Consider the following 20,687-nt stretch of genomic DNA (forward strand, 5'->3'; position numbering starts at 1 on the left):
CATTAACTTTCTAAAGCCAATCAAATAATTCTTCAAAAACCTGACCCACCTTATATTGAGTTCAAGTTTAAGTGGTGGTCCATGGAAGAAACTATTATTTTCGAATATATCTGAATTTATATATGTTATTCAAACTGAATATACATTGTTTATATTTAGTTCCTAATTTTTTTTATCATGTGTTTAAAGTAAAATAAAAAACAAACTTGGCCCACACTCCACAGTTGTGCCCTCTTTACCAAAACAGAAACCCTAACACTAACTCTCTCTTGCATATATAAAAACAAACCTCTTCCACTCTCTCTACTCATATCTCTAATCACTGAAACATTATACACACAAAATAAGCATTAACAAATGGCAGCTAATTTAGCCTTATGTGACAGTGATGTAGAAGAAGATTACATAGACATGGAAGTAACTTCTTTTACAAGCCTCGTCCACAAAACCCTCAGCAACAACAACAACAACCCTCGAGAGTTCGAGTTCCAAATGTCTCACCTTGGTCCTCTCCAGATAGACAAAACCACTTCTCCTGCTGACGAACTCTTCTACAAAGGCAAGCTTCTCCCACTCCACTTACCTCCACGTCTCCAAATGGTCCAGAATCTTCTAGAAGATTACACCTTTGACGACGATTTCTACAGCACACCTTTAACCACTCCGGTGACAAGCAACACACCGTTTGAGTCTTGCACCGTCTCTCCAGCAGAGTCTTGCCAAGTGAGTAAAGAGCTTAACCCTGAAGAGTACTTCCTCAACTATTCAGATTCATTAGAGGAGAAGAAATCTTGGGGCAAGAAACTGAAGTTGATCAAGCAGTTAAGTTTTGGAACGAAGATTAAAGCTTCGAAAGCTTATCTAAGATCCTTCTTTGGGAAATCAAGTTGTTCTGATGAGTCAAGAGTTGCTGACGAAGGATCTGTTTTGAGGTATTCACGAGTGCAGCCTCCTTTTGGACAAATCAAAACAGAGAAACCTAAAAAACAGAGTAATGGTTCTGTTTCTGGGAGCCATAGGAGTTCTTTTTCGGTTTCTATGAGGAGACAGCCTGCGAAGAGTTCGAACAACAAATCATCTACTAGTTCAGGGTTTCGCCCGTTGCAGTTTCTGAAGAGAAGTACGAGTTCGAGCTCAGAGATGGAGAATTCTGTTCAAGGAGCTATCTTGCATTGCAAGCAATCTCAGCAACAGAAGCAGTGTAGTGTTAATGAGGTTGGATTCTGTTCGTTGTCAGCTTCAAGAATCGTAGCGACGGATGATCAAGAACGGGTTCAGCTCTTCAGGGGTTAACTAAGGAATTAAATTGTACGTCAAGATGATGAGACGATAATAAGAGTCGAGTGATAGTGAAAACACTAGAGATTAGATTCCTTGTTATCTTCTGACTTTTTATCTGATTTTGCTTCTTTTATGTTATTTAATGAGATTTCATAAATTCATATTGCCATTTTCGTGTCTAAAAATAGATATGATTAGAAATCAGATATTTAGATTCAACTCAAATTACTAGTGTTTGAGGTTTTAGATTCAAATTAGATATGGTCGGAATGTAAACTAATGCAAATGTCTACTCTAACCGAGAGTTTCTTTTTATTGAGCTTTTAAACCGAGAGTATTATTTAAGACTATTTTATATTTTAAATGTAACTGTATATATACATATACAAAACCTTCAATTAGTTAAATCTTTGTTAAACTTAATTTCTTTCATATGGTTTTCCAGATCATCAACAATTTAATATACTGACTAAAATATCAATAAATCAGAAGTTGATTAAGTTTACACCGCATGCACACTCACAAATTAATAATTATTTTTATTCTTATATAATTTGCAGCTCAAAATTTTTAATTTTGTTTAAAAGTTTACCATACAAATGATTTAGTTTTAAGATTAATAAATGCGTCTAGCTTGAATTTGTTTAGCTAAGTATTACAGTCACAATGTTAAAATCACCAAAGTAGTAATATACATAAGAGAAAATACATAATTTACAAGAGACAATAGACAATTTATCAGAGATTGATTGAGAGACTAAAATGATGATTCCATAAACACGAATTTTCAGAGTCAAACCGTCGTTATCACCGTAGAAGGATTCACTTCTTAAAGTTGAAAAGGAGGATATATCGGAAAACATGGATCCATGCTTTCGGAAAGCTGATCGCTACTTCGCTCCATAATTTGTTTAAATAAGTAAGTCTCTAGTTTGTGTAAAGAAACCATTATGACAAGTATTATATATGTGTAAAAAACTAAAAATATAAAATCATCATTACGAGACAATGACAACAGCAATATAGAGGTTAGGTCGAGTTCCGAAGTCTAGTTAACCCTTTTTTAAACTATCTATCAGTGTTAAGTTTCCTTTATAGGGTCCTCTTATTACAAGTTCCATCTTCTACACATACCCAATAATCTGTTTAAGTAAATCCATCTTTTAAACTATCCATTAAGAGCATCTCCAAAAATGAACTCTATTTTGAAATTTCTAAAACTCTATATTTGAAATTTAAAGGCTTCTCTAAAACCAAAACTTCAAACTCAACTTCAAAACTATTTATATTTTATAATATGGTCATTATATTTGTCATAACTAATTTGAATTCATATTACTTTTATAAATAACTAGCACATATATAAACATATTACAACAATATTAATTAATAAATATTCTATTAAAATATAAAAATTAAATAAAAATAATTTAATTAATATTAAACTTCAAACAAAATACCATATTATTCCACAAAATGATTTTCGTAATGCATATATGATTTATTATTGCATTTCGAAGTAAAAATGGGTTTCCTCATTTTTACTTTGTAGATTACGAGTTAAAAGGTGTTGAAATCAAATGATATTGATACTTGTAAATACATTAAATTAGAACAAGACAGTAAAAAAGAAACATAAAATATTATTAAAAAACTAATTTATTTTCGATGATATTAATACTCGTGAATATATTCGATATGAACAAGAAAGAATTGTAAGAAAAAGACATCAAAAACAACAACAACAACCATCTTCACTCACACAAAACAATTTGGATAATATTTGAAAATTTTGAAGTTCCCGGATCAAACTTGTCTGATTATTAGTGTTGTTGTAATATTTAAATTTGTGTAATTGTTATGTCTTCATATAATTTTTTAAAATCTTTTTGTTAAATTTCTTTTGTGTATTATTGTTGTCTAAATCTAGTTTAAAATATTTTAAATCTTATTTTAAAATTTTATTTAATTTTATGTGTAAAATTTAAAATCTGCAAACAAAATTTAAAATATTTATGAGATATAATTTTTTTAAGAATTAAAATAACAAACGAGAAAATATTTATGAATCATAAAAGTGATGTGTGATTGCATGCAAATAAAAATATGAAACTTCAAACTGATGTTTTGAGCGGTGAAACTTCAAATATAGAATTATAAACTTCAAATATGAAGTTTTGAAATTTTTTTTTGGAGGGCAAAAAATTTCATATTTAAAGTTATAAACATATTATTGAGTATGCCTCTTACAACAATTAAGGTAACCTACGGAAACTATGGTAACATAATTAAAGATTCAAATCTAAAAGGCAATTTAGAAAGGGGGACGGGAGGGACAATAGAACCCAAAGCTGTGGGCTGCTTTAGCTTATCTTTTGTGTGTTTGATTAGTGCGTGTGCATCCGTGTAACTTTCAAAGCCCTTAAAATAAGATTAAGTTGTCCAAACCTTTCTTTCTCCATTTTTATGTTTTTATTTTGTTTTGTTTGATAACGATGTCATAAAGATGTTTTACCTGCTAAATGATTAATTATATACTAGGTAATAACCCGCGCCTTGCGCGGAATGTGATTATTAGTTTTGTTATTTTTAATAAAAAAGACATTAACTCTGTTTAATCTGAATATTAGTTAGGTTTTACGTTTTTTTTTGTTTTTAATCTTCTAAAATATAACTATTATTTTAAATTAATATTTATTTTAGTTTATTTGGTTAAAATGTTTGATTTTTTGGTTTTTTCCGGTAAAACCAAAAATTAATATTATTTATTTATTTTCAAATTATGAATTTTAGATATTCGTCATGTTGAATCAATAGTTTCATATTATAGTTTTTAAACAGATAATAGTTTAAGAAAAAAAAAGAAAATTATTAAGACAAATCATTTCACTACAATTTGGTCGGTAGTGAAAGAAGTATTAAGAAAAAATATTTCAACTTTAAAAAAAAATTAGATACTTCAGTTGTGGTGAATACTTAGTTATAAGGTGCTCACATCAAGGTGGACACGTATGTTTAATACTTAGTTAGAAGATGCTCATATCAAAGGTGCACATGTATGTTTATGTAAAAAATATATAAAAATAGTTGAAAAATATATAAAGATATTGTTAATTAATATTAAATGATATTTTGGTTCAAAATAATACATGAAAAATAAAATTAAAATTAATTTAAAATAAAAAAGACCTTGACATTAGTCATTTTTATCATATAAAGAAAATAAAATTATATCCGTAAATAGGGGTGTGCACATATCAAATATTTGGGTATTTGGAAGTATTCTTGTCGATTCGATCTTTAGCCACCTAGATATTCGGTGACCCGGATATCCGAAATGTTTTAGAATTTTACAGAATATCCGATTTGATTCGTAAGTAAAATAAAATTTTAAAAATAATTTAATAATAATATTTAATTACAAAAATAAAACATTATATAACCTTTTAAATTCTAGTACCTAATATAGTAAATTTAATTCATAAAAATATTGTAAAATTGATATAAAGTATAATATATATGACATATATATATATAAGTCTTTACATATATGTATATATATGCATATAACATATCAAATTAGATATATGTTCCTAAAAATATTAGTATTTGTGATTTGCTTATTTTTGGATATTGTATTTTAGTATTTGATTTGTTTCGTAGAGCTTCAAATATTCAAATTTTTTGGTTCAAATCAAAACGGATAACGAATCGAATCAAAATTTATGAATATTTTGCTCAACTTTATCCGTAAACAATAAAAATAATATATATATATATAGTTTAGCTTTTGATTCGTTATCTATTTTTATTCGAACCGAAAAATCTAGAGTTTTATTGAAACCTTATATGTGAGTTTTATGTTAAAAAAACATAAAATATATAGTGTGAACACATTTATGATTATAGTGTGAACGCGTTAACATATTTATTATCAAATCATTGTAAGGCTGCCACGTGTCTATTATAATGTGAATGCATTTATTACAATGCTTCTCTTTTAATATATAAGGGATATATAAGGGATTGATGGGAGAAAATTTGAGAAACATATATAAAGTCATGTAAAATTTTATTTTTATGACTTTAGTGGTCGAAGTTTATTTTTTATAGTTATGAAGGGTTTCGAATGTGAAGTAAATATACTATAGTGGTTGAATCATTTATTTTATTATATAATCCCTCTAAATTGTCAAAATATTATTTTATTAATAAAAATTCTAAGGTTTAATAGTTATTTTTGGAGAAAAACATAACAAAAAATTATTAATTGAATAAAGGTTAAAAATAAAACTAATTTAGTTAAATAAATATGTATATAGCCCATGTTTGGTTCATAGCCAATTCATACAGCCCATGTTAGTGATATCCTCACTCTGATTGCCCAAGTTTCCTACGTCCATACATATAAAGCCGTATGCTTTGGAAGAAGCTTGTACAGTTTTTTATCAACTAGATTAAGCCTTTTAAATTCTTCATTCAGTTGATAGGGAAACTTTTTTTTATGTTTAACCAGAAAGTTCTTTTGTATCGGAGGATTTAAAATGTAAAAAAATGTTTTACAAGTCCTAACTATAGTTTAGGATGTGACTTAGCCAGATACAAACTTACAAATAACAAGCGAGTCCATTAGAGAAAATTATGTGCATTATGATAAGTTTCCGGGGCTTCCAACTTAAAACCAATTGGCAATTAGTGGATTAGCCCAAGTTCCTTATATATTACTCAAGTCCCTTTCATATATTCGATGTGGGATCTTCTCTCCAATACCCTCCCTCGAGATAATGAAATGGACTTGAGTAATATATAAGGAACTTGGGCCAATCCACTAATTGCCAATTGGTTTTAAGTTGGAAGCCCAGGAAACTTATCATGGTATCAGAGCTCGACCGAGTATAACTGTCTTAAAAAGTTTCCGAGATTTCTGGCCGATAAGAGCCATCATCTCGAGAAGGGGTATTAAGGGATATGTATCCCACATTGGAAAATCAATGGGACATTAAGTAATATATAAAGGGTTAGGGCCAATCCACTAATTGCCAATTGGTTTTGAGTTGGAAGCCCATAATAAACCCGAATCTAACACATTAGAAAGCAGAAGTTATTTGAAATATTTTCACCGTCGACCAGATCAAGGAAGCAAAGATAATCAGACATATACTCTTGTAGTGCTAGATATAGCGTAAGTTGAACAAAATATCAAATAATTTATAAAAAATTTAACTCGAGTATGGCATATTTATTTCACATGCATAACATAAGAATTACATTTCGTAACGCGATCTGCGGATAAATTGCACTTCGTGACTACAAAATCAGAAAGAATGACACACTTAAAAACATATGTATTCTCTGTTTTAATTTAAGAGTTAAACTTTTGTAAACAGTCGTTGTAAGTTGTAACACAAGTTTTGCTCAAAAAAAAGTTGTAACACAAGTAAGAGAGAAATAGATGTTACTGTAGTAATATTTTTGTAAATATAAACATATTAAGAAGATAGTGATTAAAAAAAAGATAGTGGTCCAAATCAGTTTAAACTTCGGAACTGGCTAAGAACATCTTCAACCATACTGCATATTTTATTTTAAAATAGAACTAGATTCTGATCCACCCTTAAAAAAACGGGTATATTATTTGTTTTACATTATTTTAGAAATTTAATTTTTATATTTTTATATTTTAATCATATTTTTTGTACAATATTTTTATAAATGATTAATAAGAAGTTTTAATAATTGTATTAAATAGTTGGACCACACACATATATCAATATGTCATGTTCTTGTTTTAATAAAATAAACTATATTTTGACCCTGAAAGTGCGGTTTTTTTTAATTATAAACCAAATTTGAAATGAATTAGTATTTAAGAATTGTTTTCCACTATTATGTTACAAAATTGTAATATATTAAAAAGTAAATTTAAATTATATAATTTATGAGTTACTTTATTTTTTTATTTTTATGTATACTCTTATGTAACTCTTTTCAGGTCTGACATATCATCCAACCCGAAAAATCAAACCAAAATCGACATGATAATATAAGTCTGGTTTGAATCCAGGTCCACGGCAAAGTACATATTAGATATTTTTTGGACCTGTGGATCTCGATTTAAGTTTTAATCCTACCCGAGATCTAATCTGGTACCTAAAATATCTAAAATGTTTTGTGTATATTAGGGTATTTCAAATATGTTTTCGGTATTACCAATATTTTTTTTAAGTTTTGTGTTTGGTTTTCAATATAATTTCAGATTTTGAGTAAAAATTTCAAAATATATATTTTGGATATTTGGATAAAATTTTGGGTATTTTTTGGTTCCTCAGTCAGATTTCAAGTAAAATTTTGGTGTTTTTTGGTATTTGAATATTTTCGAGTACTTGTTTGGATTTTCAAATATTTTTTTAATTTTCATGTACTTTGAATTTTTTGGATCTTAAATACCCGAAATAATATTAAAATTATTTAAGAAGGTTAGACCGTTATATAAATTATTTCTGATGGTTACAATGGTTTGGTATACAAACTTAGAATGGTATACTTTGCTGTGATAGTTTTGTAATTGGTTACATTTAAGATGTGCATATTGTGTATGAGAGATTTTTAGATAGAAAAACATATATATTTCTCAAAAATATGTAATTTGGTTTTGCTGGCTAGCATCAGGTTAGTTGAAACTTAGAATAGAGTATGTGTTCAGTTTGATAATTTTGCAATGTGTGGATTAATAGATGCGTCAATTGGCACAAGTAAGATTGTGTGGTATGAACTAAGGGAATCTATATGTATGACGGCGATGGAGCATATGAGATGGAGTGGAAATTATATGTAAATGATATTGCATACTGGTGATTAACTAAATAACATAGAAAATTATAACTAATCCAACTTATTACGACATTAATTTGTTGGATACAGAAATATTGTAGGAGTAATATTAGGAAAGATCATATTTTAATAATATTGATATATTTTGACTGATTAAGGTAAATACCAAATATTAAGTTTATAGTAAATATGTCCAACAACTTTTCATAGATAGATTTTTTAAAACTTCTTCTCTTTTAATAATATAGATAGATATAGAAAAAAAAATGCCCCAAACTATTATATTAATCATTTCATTGTAAAATAAAAATGAGTTTACTCCATAAATGAAATAGTCTATTTTTTGTTTGTTCATTACACTATTATGGAGTTGTAAATAGAATAATGTTATAGCATTTTTACTTCATATTATTTTTTACTTTATTTTGGAAAGAAAAAAAAAAGTCTTACATCGGAGATTACTCTAACTCTTTAGTTTTGTTGAAAATAAAACAGTAATGAAATAATCTTCACGTCCTTTGATCGTGCCGGCATGAATGGAAATACAGTTAGAAGTTAGTAATCAAAAGTCAACAAAAAGTTAATTAACAGATAATATGAGATTGGAAATGTAAAAAGCATTCCCTATCATAATTAATGCTTTCACATGTTATCTCACTAACACCGCCCACGGCTAAGAATTCTAGAAGGTGGGAATACTATAGTGAGGTGGAATCAAGATATGTGAATTGGTAACGTTTGATAGGAGAATTCATCAAGAAAAATTTATATTTCTTAGAGTAATCGCATTAACTTTGCAACTTGTATAACTTAGAAATTTAAGATATATATATATATATATTATATCAAACTAGAAATCAAATCTGTGGATTGTAGTGGTTAGTGAAAAGTGATCAATCGATTTTCTATAGTTTATTTGCATTATAATTGACCCACTGCGTAATTTATATGTATGATGTGGAGTTTGTGATTAGTATTTGTACTTTTGACCTATAGATCAATTGCCCAAAAGTATTAATATTGGTAGCAGGTTTTGAAAGCTTGTCTATTATTTCTAACAAACTTTGTTGTATGACTTTGATTTGACTTGAGAGTTTCCAATACAATTAAAAAAAAAGAATACTAAATATGCGCTTCAATTTTACTTTTGTCTTAAACATATATAGACCAGAGGCAAATGTACATAAAGTTTACACCATACCCATGACTTTGGATCTTTTCTTTTGGACAAAGTGTGAAATTATATTACCAAAAAAGGAACGTTTGTTTACAAGTGTAGGTAGGTTTAGCTAAAGAGTTTGTAGGCTAGGTTTCAACTTAAAATTACTGGATGGAAACCACGAAGACTTCAAACAAGAGATTACATTGGGGGAAGCAGTTTTAAGAGATTTTTGGTAACCTCTCCGCTTTCTCCTTGCAGGATGTGTCATATCACATGACTCATATGGTTCAGTCTATACGATGCAAGAGAGCTTGAAATGACGTTGACATGCTACTGTGAAGTCGGTTCTGTAAAAAGCTTTTCTATAAGTTGTTGCGCTCTATCCAAAAGAGAAAAACATGGGCTTCAACGGTCATACGTTTGTCAGAGTTTACATGAACCATGTTCCAAATCTGGCCGCTAGTTTCCCAGTGGCAGAGGAAGTGATCTTATGCTTTCAGAAGTAATACAGCATGCATTTAGAGGTGTTGATACCCCGTTTTGAACATTACGATTTGAAACTTCTTTTTAAAAATACAGTATAGAAATACTTTAAAATATTTATCAAATCGATACCACCAATCCCCATAGAATAAAGGACGATCGTATTGGTATGGGTGAAAAGACAAAGAGATGACACTGATGCCGAAAAGTCATGCTCACGCATTCAAATCCGAGTTCATAGGATATTCTCAGTATTGCGTCGTGCATGCATGAACATTTGAGCATTAACTTCATAAGACATTTCCTTGTAATATCTTTAACGTACATATATACATTACCTAACTGGTGACATGTTTGACTTTCATCACATGCATCACAATAAATATGAAGTCATCCGAACGAACCATTTCAATATACTTTATTACGCTACATGTTTTCTTCTTATAAATATAATCGAATAATTTTTTGGTTGAAAAAATTCGGAATAATCTAGGTATAAAAATGGATATTATGTCATTTAAGATGCATATATCTAATATAAAGCACATTCATAGGATCAATGAAGTTCGATTAGTGACTTCGACCTGCAATTATATATATATATATACATACCCTTTTTTTTTTGACCTGCAATATTTTACATCATATCTAGCTGAGTTTAAACGATTTTACATTTAAAAATTCAACGTCTGGATGATTTTAGGGACTGCCGTATAGAAATTTCAGTGATGCATGGTAGTATGGTACGTATTATGGTACACATTTATACTAAAAATTTACAACCATGGTACAATTACTTATCATATACTAATCTATCCATTTTGCTTTCACAGATGTAGTTTTCTTACATTTGACATACATTTATTTATTTTTATAAAGTTCGAGTTCTCATATTATTATAATTTTCTATTGACTACGAAAATGAACCTCATATGTATATATCAAAATTACATACCAATAGAAAACTTCCTATGCTCTCTTAATTTGGTTACACGGTATAGTAAAATATCAGTAGAAAACACAGAAACATGGTCTTGAACATAACATTTGGTATTAACATTATATTAAGTGCCAAAAGATCCACCTATTAAACCGCTAGGTATAGTCGTATGCAGAAAACCAAAACTAGAACATGGCACACCACACACTATTTAAAGCTGAGATAGTTTTCCGTTCGATTAGGCCATATTCAACTACAACTAGTTCGCCAGGAGATTGCAATAAATGATTGGTACCTTAATTTTTATGCTTGCAATTGCCTATCACCTCATGTGTCCACCCACAAACGTTATGCTAACATGCGTGTCCACATTAGTATAAAATAATTATATGAAATACTATAAGTTTATGTATGCCTTATTAGGCTACGAACATAATTAACAACTATTTTTTTGAATTAAGCATTGTCTTTGTACTGTAACTACTGTTTTAGATGGCCTATCAAAATAACGAGCTTTTAAAGTCACGAGTACGAGTGCCGAACAGAAGACCACTTTAACATGCATGATAAGATATCTGATGTAAAGAAAAAAAAATTAGCGTTGAGGAGAGACATCTCTATTCTCTAACATCCATAAAAAGACTTGTCCCGAACCTTTTTATTTTACCCTGATCACTTGACTCGATCAAACTTTGCTGCATGTGCTGCTGAACATTTTTCCGGCATTTAGTTAGGCTTTTCATTAAGTTCGGCAAGTGAAGTAGCCTAGGTAGCTAGTCTTGTAGCCATTTTATTGTGTATTAAGTTTTTGATTTTGATTGGACCGACTTTTAGATAGACCAATATAAAACATCAGTCTACATGCCTAGATCCTCTTGTACATATACTAATACTATTTCATACACAATCCGTTCACAAGTGGGCATCAACTTTGCATGACTTGTTGTGTGGATAAGTTTTCGTTTTTTAACTACTTCATCAATCATCTATTTCAAGCTGTGACTAAGATAGTAGAAAGTTTGCAATTTTCAATTTTTTTAAAAATCGCTTTATTTACCTAATGCGATTTTCTTGTCACCTACCTAAAACGCAATTAATAAAACGGCATCCTTAAGATTCTTCTAATTAATTAGGTATGGACCATATATATGGTCTTTTTTTTTGAACATTGCATATATATACATATGGTCTTTATAACTTTACATCAACGATGTACTCCTTTTGCAAGGCCCTTTATAAGTTGCTTCCAATTTTTTATGGAAAACGGTTAATCCAGTCTTCCAATTTATTTTTATCAGAGTAGTAACTTGTACAGTATATACAGAAATTGAACATTGACCCAAAATATGAAAAATAAGTAGAATAATAAGAGCATTAACTGAGCTAAGTATGGGAAACACACACACGAAAGTCCTTGTCCCATGCCTATGTTAGATCAACAAACACCCTTTACCTAAACGGCTATAGTTCCCAAAGTCAATAAAATCGATTTTGTCACGTGGCATGTGCCCACCGTTCCATCTTTGTATTTGGTATTACCACTTTTGGGAACTTTAGATTTCATAGGTCGGCTCTTCACCTTCTTATAATTAAAAAACAATAAATCGAAAACGCATTTACGTCCGAACAGTCAAAATATAAACCTAACACACTTTTCCCATGCAAACTCACAGAGACTTCTTTAAAATTTTTCACACATGCCTTGGTGTCTTCACACATATATACACGTCTCTTCATGCATCTCTCGCTTCTATATAAGATACACAGATTGAGACATATACTACAGAACACCCAGTTTAACTAAAGAACAAACACTTGCGTACCACTTCTCTTCCTTTTTATACAATCCAAAGTTCTTCAAGCATTTCTTGCAGCTCAAGTAAAGATTCAATGGGTCTGTTTTAAAGTCGTTTAATCTGAATTAAGTTTTAATCATTTTAGCAAGTATGGCTCGTATCGTAGCAGCTGATGATGATGATGGTACGCCGCAGTTTTACTCCATGGAGCTCAACTCAATCTCCTCTGTTTCCGACTCCACATTAGGACAACTTCTGAAGAACGTCAGTGATGTCCGTAAACTAGCCATTGGAGACGAGACTCCAGTTCACGAATCTTTCAACCAAGACAACGACGATGATAATCTCATGCAAACTGTCCCCTTCGTACTCTCTTTCGACAACCTCACTTACAACGTCTCTATCCGTCAGAAACTCACCTTCCGCGACCTCATCCCGCGGCGTAAAACAGAGGACCCCGAGTTAGCTCAAACCGTAACTCCTCCCAACACCAAAACCCTCCTCAACAACATCTCCGGCGAGACACGAGACGGAGAGATCATGGCCGTGCTCGGAGCTAGCGGCTCGGGAAAATCAACGCTAATCGACGCTTTAGCGAACCGTATAGCTAAAGGAAGCTTAAAAGGAACGGTGAAGCTAAACGGAGAGACTCTCCAGTCACGCACCCTCAAAGTGATCTCAGCGTACGTGATGCAAGACGACCTCCTCTTCCCTATGCTCACCGTTGAAGAAACACTAATGTTCGCTGCTGAGTTTCGTCTCCCTAGAAGCTTACCTAAGTCTAAGAAAAAGCTACGTGTTCAAGCTTTGATCGAACAGTTAGGAATCAAGAACGCTGCTAAGACTATCATCGGAGACGAAGGCCACCGTGGAATCTCCGGTGGAGAAAGACGACGTGTCTCGATCGGGATCGATATAATCCACGACCCGATTCTTCTCTTCCTCGATGAGCCTACGTCAGGTTTGGACTCTACTAGTGCCTACATGGTGGTGAAAGTGTTGAAGAGGATTGCTCAGAGTGGCAGTATCGTAATTATGTCGATTCATCAACCGAGTCATCGAGTTCTCGGTTTGCTTAACCGGTTAATTTTTTTGTCACGTGGCAACACCGTGTTCAGCGGTTCTCCGGGGAGTCTCCCGCGCTTCTTCGCGGAGTTCGGGAGTCCGATACCTGAGAACGAGAATCGAACCGAGTTCGCGTTGGATCTCATCCGCGAGCTTGAAGGATCCGCCGGAGGAACGAGAGGATTAATCGAGTTTAATAAAAAATGGCAAGAGATGAAGAAAGAGAATAACCGTCAGCCGCCGCTGACTCCTCCGGCGTCGCCGTACCCGAATCTAACCTTAAAAGAAGCGATCGCCGCGAGTATCAGCAGAGGGAAGCTAGTCTCCGGCGGAGAATCCGCAACCGCCACCGCCGCAACTACCTTAACCGTACCTGCGTTCGCGAACTCGATCTGGATCGAGATCGTAACTCTATCGAAACGATCGATGCTAAACTCGCGCAGACAACCGGAGCTCTTCGGGATCAGACTCGCCTCCGTCGTTATCACCGGATTCATCCTCGCCACCGTGTTTTGGAGAATCGATAACTCTCCGAAAGGCGTTCAAGAGCGGCTTGGTTTCTTCGCATTCGCGATGTCGACGATGTTCTACACATGCGCCGAAGCTCTCCCCGTGTTCCTCCAGGAGCGTTACATCTTCATGAGAGAAACGGCTTACAACGCTTACCGGAGATCCTCCTACGTTCTCTCTCACGCCATCGTCGCATTCCCGTCGCTCATCTTCCTCTCAGTAGCTTTCGCCGCGACGACGTTTTGGGCCGTGGGGTTAGACGGAGGCCCAATGGGCTTTCTGTTTTATTGTTTGATCATTTTAGCTTCCTTTTGGTCAGGTAGCTCCTTCGTCACGTTTCTATCAGGGATCGTTCCGCATGTGATGTTAGGTTACACAATCGTCGTGGCTATTTTAGCTTACTTCTTGCTCTTCAGTGGGTTCTTCATCAACAGAAACCGTATACCAGATTACTGGATTTGGTTTCATTACATGTCTCTTGTGAAGTACCCGTACGAGGCGGTTTTGCAGAACGAGTTCTCTGATGCGACCAAGTGTTTTGTAAGAGGAGTTCAGATTTTCGACAACACTCCTTTAGGGGTGTTGCCGGAGGGGATGAAGCTGAGGCTGCTTGATTCGGTGAGCCGGTCGCTCGGGACGACGATATCTAGCTCGACGTGTTTGACTACCGGTGCGGATATTCTTACGCAGCAAGGTGTGACTCAGTTGAGTAAATGGAATTGCTTGCTTATCACGGTAGGGTTTGGGTTCTTCTTTAGGGCTTTGTTTTACTTCTGTTTGTTGCTTGGAAGCAAGAACAAGAGGAGGTGATGAAGAGTAAAGAAGAACGCTAAGAGACACGAATCAAAACATACTTGTATTTTCTATTTGTAATTCCTTGAATCGTTTAAATATATATAAAAGATTATGTTTCATTTATTCCTTTTCGAAGTCTTTATAAAGAATTAAGGATTTTTTTACATTCACAAAAACGAATTACAAACACATTTGATTCTCTTCTTTCGAACGTTTACTACATCTATGAAGTATTATAAACCTAAACTGTCATACCTGAGAGTCTGAGACTATGTGTGGTATAAGCCGATGATGATGCGAGAGAGAGTCTTGATTATCTTCTTTGTCCTCCTTAAAGATCAAACATTGTGATGAACAAAACATTAATACTTTTCATGATGTGCGAGTAAAAAAATCATTGACGTCTAGATTTTTATCTCCATGAGCAACAGCATCTTCAGGTTCTGGCATGAAGAGGTTTGTTGTTGACACCTGCATGAAGCAAAACAAAAGTTCTGTCATCCATATCTTGAGAACTCAACATTTATATGGAGTGAAACCCATGTCTCAACCAAAAACGTTTTGGCAAATTCAAAAGAAGACTTACCTTGGTATCAAGAAGCATATCTCCGTTACTGTCGGCTATGAGGCTAGCACCATGGGCTTTTAGCCACTCAGAACACGCCTCCATACTGTCGGTCTCCTTTTCACCACTACCTTCGCTTGAAGTATTAGTAAACCCCAGCACTTGGGCTAAGTATGAAACCGGGATTGTAGGACGACAACTCCGAGACATGACAGTCACTGCCTTATAACGCATCTTCTCCACATAGAGATCTGCAGAATCAAACATGAAAAATGTCATTCTATCTTTTTATTATTTCTTTAAATATCTATTCAAAACTGTTCAAACATATCAAAAGAGTTATCATAGGTGATATGTCTCTCACCCATGAGGAAGCTGTTCATGTTTGGAGCAGTCTTGTAGAGTCTGAAGAACATAACATAATTCCCTGATGTAACAGCTGCACGAACTGAGAGAGCATGTCGAACTGCTTCATCCTTCTTAGCTTCTTTGGATAATCTACGAACAAATTAAGAGATCACAAATATACTCAATCGCATGCATACAAACCCAATTAAAAGGGGTAACCTCTTCACATTGGTCAAAGTAGATGTAAAAGAAACTATCAGACAGGTGGCGTGAACATTCGTTAACTCCAATACTATTCTCAATTGGTCACTCGCATAATTGGTTAACAAACATTATTCTGAGCTTCCCACGGAACTTCAATTTATCAAAGTTTCTCGTAAAGTGTTATGCTGAAATATAGCACAGAAGGAAATTTAAAAATACTAACCTGGACATAGATGAAAGCAGTTCTCGGTTGTTGTTAGAGTGTAAGGTAATATAGAGCAGACTATACGCAGCAAATTCCAGAGAGCATCCTTCTATACCATCAGCATAAAGGGTTTTCAACTGTGATAGGCACTGTAACAACAACAAAAACCAATTTCAGCAAGACATACAAATGCCCTGAGACTTAGGTTAATTCTCTCCTCAGGAATATACAGTAGATGTATTCTACAAGACTTGATTCTAGCAGTGGTTAGTACTCATTCGATTAAGAGAAAATTTACAAACTGTTTTCAATGCGAATCAGATCTAGACATTGACAAAATCTGAATGATTACTATTCTGCAATATGGACAATTTATGCAAGCGTACCAACCTGATTGTACTCAGGTAAATCCCCAGCTTCCAAAGCCAATCTAGCATGTGTTTCATAGACCTGAAATAGAAAATGAACATGAAACCATCATAAACATGCTCACTGGATCCTACGTGCAAGAACCCTCAAAATCAAATGGACCTCAGTAATATACCTTCACTGTTAAATGATTGTGTATCCGCTGTACTGTGAGGTCTTGGCGAATAGATTTTAGCTGATCACACTTATAAAGATAGTTTTTTTGAGAATCCTGAACCATTAACAGAGCTTTTTCCAGCACATCCTCTGGTCTTACCTGCAAAGCAGTGTGGTTACCAATATGTCAATCAAAAACATCAGTCAGGGTGTCGAAAAGATTAGGTATAAGATAGTGATACTTACTGCGGAAGGATCCGGTGCAGAAGTAAGACGGAAATAACGTTTCTCAATTTCCTGGCAAGTTCCTTTAACAGTTAGTGCATTCCAATCAATGTCTTCCACAGATCTGCAGCCACTTTCATCAAAATCTTCCCCAAATCTCAATGCAGTGCCTCTTCTAGAATGTAAATTTCCAACATTCGCATTCATAGGTTTAGGAATATCATTCCTTCGGCTGTGCCCTTGAACTTTCTCAAAACGCTTGGAACGACTATCACGCCGCTTGGTTTCCTCAGCAGAAGTAGCAAATGACATGGCGCTGGGTGTCGAATCCTTGTCACTATCACTAGATGCCTCATCATCTGCACCACCAGAAAAACGCTGTCGCTTCACAGGCCGTTGGAAACTCTTTTTTGCAGAATTTTGCCAAGAGTAAGCGGGCTTGGAGTTTTGCCAAGAGTAAGTGGGCTTGGAGTCAGTGACAGCATCCGCCTTTTGAAAACTCTCAAAGCTCTGCAAAAAGTTCAAATCAGAACCCATCAGAGAATTTCTAAAAGCTAAATACACATTCAACCTTTGACTAGACATAAATAAAAGTACAATTAACAGTGTGTCCAGCAGCAGCAGCCCTTCACAATTAACAAGGCAAGAATGTTAACCTTTTTGTTATTTTGGTTTTGCTGATTCCAACCTCCAAACTTAACACCACTGCTGAAAGTTGAAGCTGATTTGACAAACGGTTTTTCCACTAACGGCTCCCATCTACTTTTGGGTCGTTTTGTTGGGCTCTTATTTTGTAACGAAGATATAAGAGTGGAGCTCGACCTGCAGCGCAGCGTAAAACTTAGAAGCAAATCATATGAAATAAATGTTCCAAACATATAATAAAGATAACAAATGTTATGGATCATGCATGCATGCTGGAGGTAAGGAAGGAAAACAGGGCCTTACTCAGTGTTAGTCACATCTGTGTTAAGGACAGTTGAGAGAGGCTCAGTATCCCAATCCCGAGTATGGAGAGTGCCATCATCCCTAGCTTCGGTGATGACCTAGAAATACAAATATAAGCATCAGCATGCAAAGCAACCCAAATATACAAGGTATTATCATAACCATACTACACAATGAGTGACTAGAAGAAGAAGTTAGATTCAAATATGGCATTGACATTAAGATGAGTACAATGAGTGACTAGAAATTATGCTAAAATAGTGTAATATCTGTGAGTCCACAGTTCCTACTATGGGAAGGAGAGTGAGTAGAATAGATAAGAAGAAAGAGGAATAACGTTTACCTTCTTCAGGGCAGCCTGGCAAGATGCCTTTTCTTTGTCATCTTTGCAGCGTGCAAAAGCCCTCTCGACAAACCCACAAAGCGATTTCGGTAAGGTTCCAGGCTAACAGCAACAAGATTGCAATGACAATTAAAAACAGAACTCAGTACCTATTTAATGTCTACTTCACTGCTAGGTCTCAAGAATTGAAAATAGGGCCTTACCTCAGGCACAGGAGTGGCATGGACTTTTGGCTTTGGCATTGAAACACTAACATATGCAGGTGTCTGGGTTGCACCGGCTGCTGAACTACCTTTATCCATTTTGGTATAACCTGATGGCAAATTTGAAGCGATTCTAGGATTAGTTGGAATCTGTATTTTGCTTACCCTTTGAGTATCCACTGACGGTGTAGTCTGAGTAGGCTGGCGATAGCCTAACGGTGCCTGATGAACGGAAGACTGTGAGTTCATTCCTTGAGGATATGTAGCTCTCTGATGACCCTGAAAGGGGGTCTCATATAAGGGTTTCGTCACCAGAGGACCCTGGTAATGATTTTGTGGAGGAACAGGATAATGAGCTTGCTGGTTTTGTGTTTGATGCTTCCAGTAAGCATCATTAGAGGCACTCACCGCTGCAGCAGGCTGAAAGAATAAAAAAAACATGACTACTTAGTTTCTGATAAAAAAAAAGACTACGTGAAAGAAAGCAATCAGTGACCATGTAAACACACAGAAAATTTTCAAATATTTTATCAGCATTGATAAGCTTAAGAACACAAATAAGCCACAGTCAAAGCATCAGAACCTCATAAAAAAAAAAAGATTAAGAACATAAAATATCAACCTGTTGAGAAGATGGCTGGGATAAGTTGGTTTCCTGCCTCCAAGGTTGGGAATAAGACGGAGCAGGCTGCACATTTGAAGCAGGCGTTTCATTAGTAACACCAGGAACTGGAAAGCTCTGACTAACTGCACTAGTGGCAGACAACTTTTCCGTGCCCGGGGCACAAGGGACGACTTCTGTTTGACTGTAATAAGCTGGCCACTGTTGGTAGCTCTGTTGATAATGTACAGGTGTCGTGGTTGCACTTGCAACAGTGGAGCTATGAGTGTTAGTAGTGTCAGGAGTATAGTTCTGATAAGGGTTTGCTGAATAGTTTCCCTGGTTTGGTGTCGGAGCCTGATTGCTGTAGGTTGTACTTTGATAACCTCCAGCTGATTGGTTGTTATAATTTGTAGTTTGGTAACCTCCATTAGTCTGATAATCAGCAGGATTGTAGTAAGTTCCAGAATAACTTGCAGTCGCAGCAGGATAAGATCCTGGATTCTGAAATGAGGAAATAGGCTGATAAGGAGCACCTGTGTTTTGATTCTGCTGCTGCTGCTGCTGTTGGTAGCCACTGTAGTAATTGGAATATCCGGCGTTTGAGTAGTTTTGTGGTGTGTCAGAAGAGGTCTGGTACGGCGTGTATCCACTATAATCCTGAGCCACATTTGCAGTTCCAGAGGTCGATGAGATAGTATTTGGTGTTTCTTGCACATTCCCTGTGAGAGGAGGCTGTGGTGGATGATGGTAATAGTTTGAATTTGAATAGTTCCCATTCTGCACAACCTGATTGTCCACCACCGTATGTGACCCAATTGAGTATTGATATGGAGATATCTGCACTTGGCTTCCATCAACACCATATCGTTTCTGTGAGAAGAAAAAAGCGTTAGCAGTGGCAAAACTGAATACTTATCCACCACAAAAACAACAACAAAAATTCTAAGAGTGAGAAGAAGAATCATATAGACAAACAAACAAAAAAGTTAACCCAAATCAAGACTATATCTACAACTTGACAAGGCTAAAAGAAACCTCAAAACATAATATTTCATACAGTAAGTGACCAACACAAGCTAAAAAAGTAACCCAATGCACAAAAGTATCACTTTTTTTTTTGTATAAATTGCACATAAAAGGAGTGATTCTGTGAATTGATTAGCTTTAACCTCAATGGAGTTAGGGTCAAGTGGAGCCACGGTCTGAGTGTTTCCTCCTCCTTGATTCATTCTACCATACACACACACCCTCCTGCATCATATCCCCATTCAATCAAACGGCAAATTAAAAACCATAGAAAAGCCCTAAATAGATTTTTAAAAAAAAGGCAGGAACAATTTGTACCGATGATTCTCCTCTTCTTATTCTTCTAGGTTCGGGTGGGGGAGAATCGAATTGGAATAGTAAACGTAGAGCAGGATTTGAGATCAATACAAAAACAGAAACGAATAGAACCAACACACACAAAAGAAATAAAAATAAAAATATAAGAGCAAGCAATAAAGGGAGATTCAAAATCTATCGGGAGTAGAGAAGACGACGGAGAGAATCTGGCCGAAAAGAAACAATTATGTTTGGGTGCTGGGCGGAGACGAAGAAGATTATCAATCAATTTTTACGGTGTATATTTTTGATCTCGGGTCGGGTCGGGTCG

The 20,687-nt window shown here is 34.5% G+C and overlaps 3 protein-coding genes across 4 annotated transcripts; 2 read left to right on the top strand and 1 right to left on the bottom strand.

Moving 5' to 3' along the window:
• The first annotated feature begins 303 nt into the window (after nucleotides 1-303).
• On the top strand, nucleotides 304-4,504 carry LOC103867049 (probable membrane-associated kinase regulator 4). The gene has a single exon (XM_033292119.1). It carries the CDS (start codon nucleotides 358-360, stop codon nucleotides 1,291-1,293), a length of 936 nt encoding a protein of 311 aa, XP_033148010.1. The 5' UTR covers nucleotides 304-357; the 3' UTR covers nucleotides 1,294-4,504.
• A 1,753-nt stretch (nucleotides 4,505-6,257) lies between these two features.
• On the top strand, nucleotides 6,258-14,986 carry LOC103867761 (ABC transporter G family member 1). Its single transcript, XM_033292869.1, has one exon. The coding sequence runs from the start codon at nucleotides 12,644-12,646 to the stop codon at nucleotides 14,876-14,878; it is 2,235 nt and encodes a 744-aa protein (XP_033148760.1). The 5' UTR covers nucleotides 6,258-12,643; the 3' UTR covers nucleotides 14,879-14,986.
• LOC103867052 (SAC3 family protein A) lies at nucleotides 14,962-20,620 on the bottom strand. 2 transcript variants are annotated; one of them, XM_009145078.3, is made up of 14 exons: nucleotides 20,378-20,620; nucleotides 20,203-20,284; nucleotides 19,052-19,903; nucleotides 18,430-18,849; nucleotides 18,227-18,328; nucleotides 17,884-17,981; nucleotides 17,592-17,757; nucleotides 16,957-17,445; nucleotides 16,730-16,870; nucleotides 16,576-16,635; nucleotides 16,204-16,334; nucleotides 15,793-15,926; nucleotides 15,450-15,679; nucleotides 14,962-15,334 (listed from the first exon to the last, which is right to left on the bottom strand). In XM_009145078.3, exons 2-14 carry the CDS (start codon nucleotides 20,260-20,262, stop codon nucleotides 15,236-15,238), a joined length of 2,982 nt encoding a protein of 993 aa, XP_009143326.1. In that variant the 5' UTR covers nucleotides 20,263-20,284; nucleotides 20,378-20,620; the 3' UTR covers nucleotides 14,962-15,235. The 2 variants fall into 2 exon arrangements, with proteins under 2 accessions (XP_009143326.1, XP_033148754.1); XM_033292863.1 differs by lacking the exons at nucleotides 20,203-20,284; nucleotides 20,378-20,620 and having other exon boundaries at nucleotides 19,052-19,465; nucleotides 19,567-19,897.
• Between the last annotated feature and the right edge of the window lie 67 nt (nucleotides 20,621-20,687).

The sequence above is a fragment of the Brassica rapa genome, chromosome A05, assembly GCF_000309985.2.
Source record: "Brassica rapa cultivar Chiifu-401-42 chromosome A05, CAAS_Brap_v3.01, whole genome shotgun sequence".
Classification (NCBI taxonomy): domain Eukaryota; kingdom Viridiplantae; phylum Streptophyta; class Magnoliopsida; order Brassicales; family Brassicaceae; genus Brassica; species Brassica rapa.

Bases quoted from the DNA above. Each gene is read 5' to 3' on its own strand.
- LOC103867052 (XM_009145078.3), bottom strand. From the start codon at position 20,262: ATGAATCAAGGAGGAGGAAACACTCAGACCGTGGCTCCACTTGACCCT. The intron at 19,904-20,202 runs GTTAAAGCTAAT...TTCTTCTCACAG, and splicing joins TTGACCCTAACTCCATTGAG to AAACGATATGGTGTTGATGG. The intron at 16,335-16,575 runs GTTGGTACGCTT...TTGTTGTTACAG, and splicing joins ATTTACCTGAGTACAATCAG to TGCCTATCACAGTTGAAAAC.
- LOC103867049 (XM_033292119.1), top strand. From the start codon at position 358: ATGGCAGCTAATTTAGCCTTATGTGACAGTGATGTAGAAGAAGATTAC.
- LOC103867761 (XM_033292869.1), top strand. From the start codon at position 12,644: ATGGCTCGTATCGTAGCAGCTGATGATGATGATGGTACGCCGCAGTTT.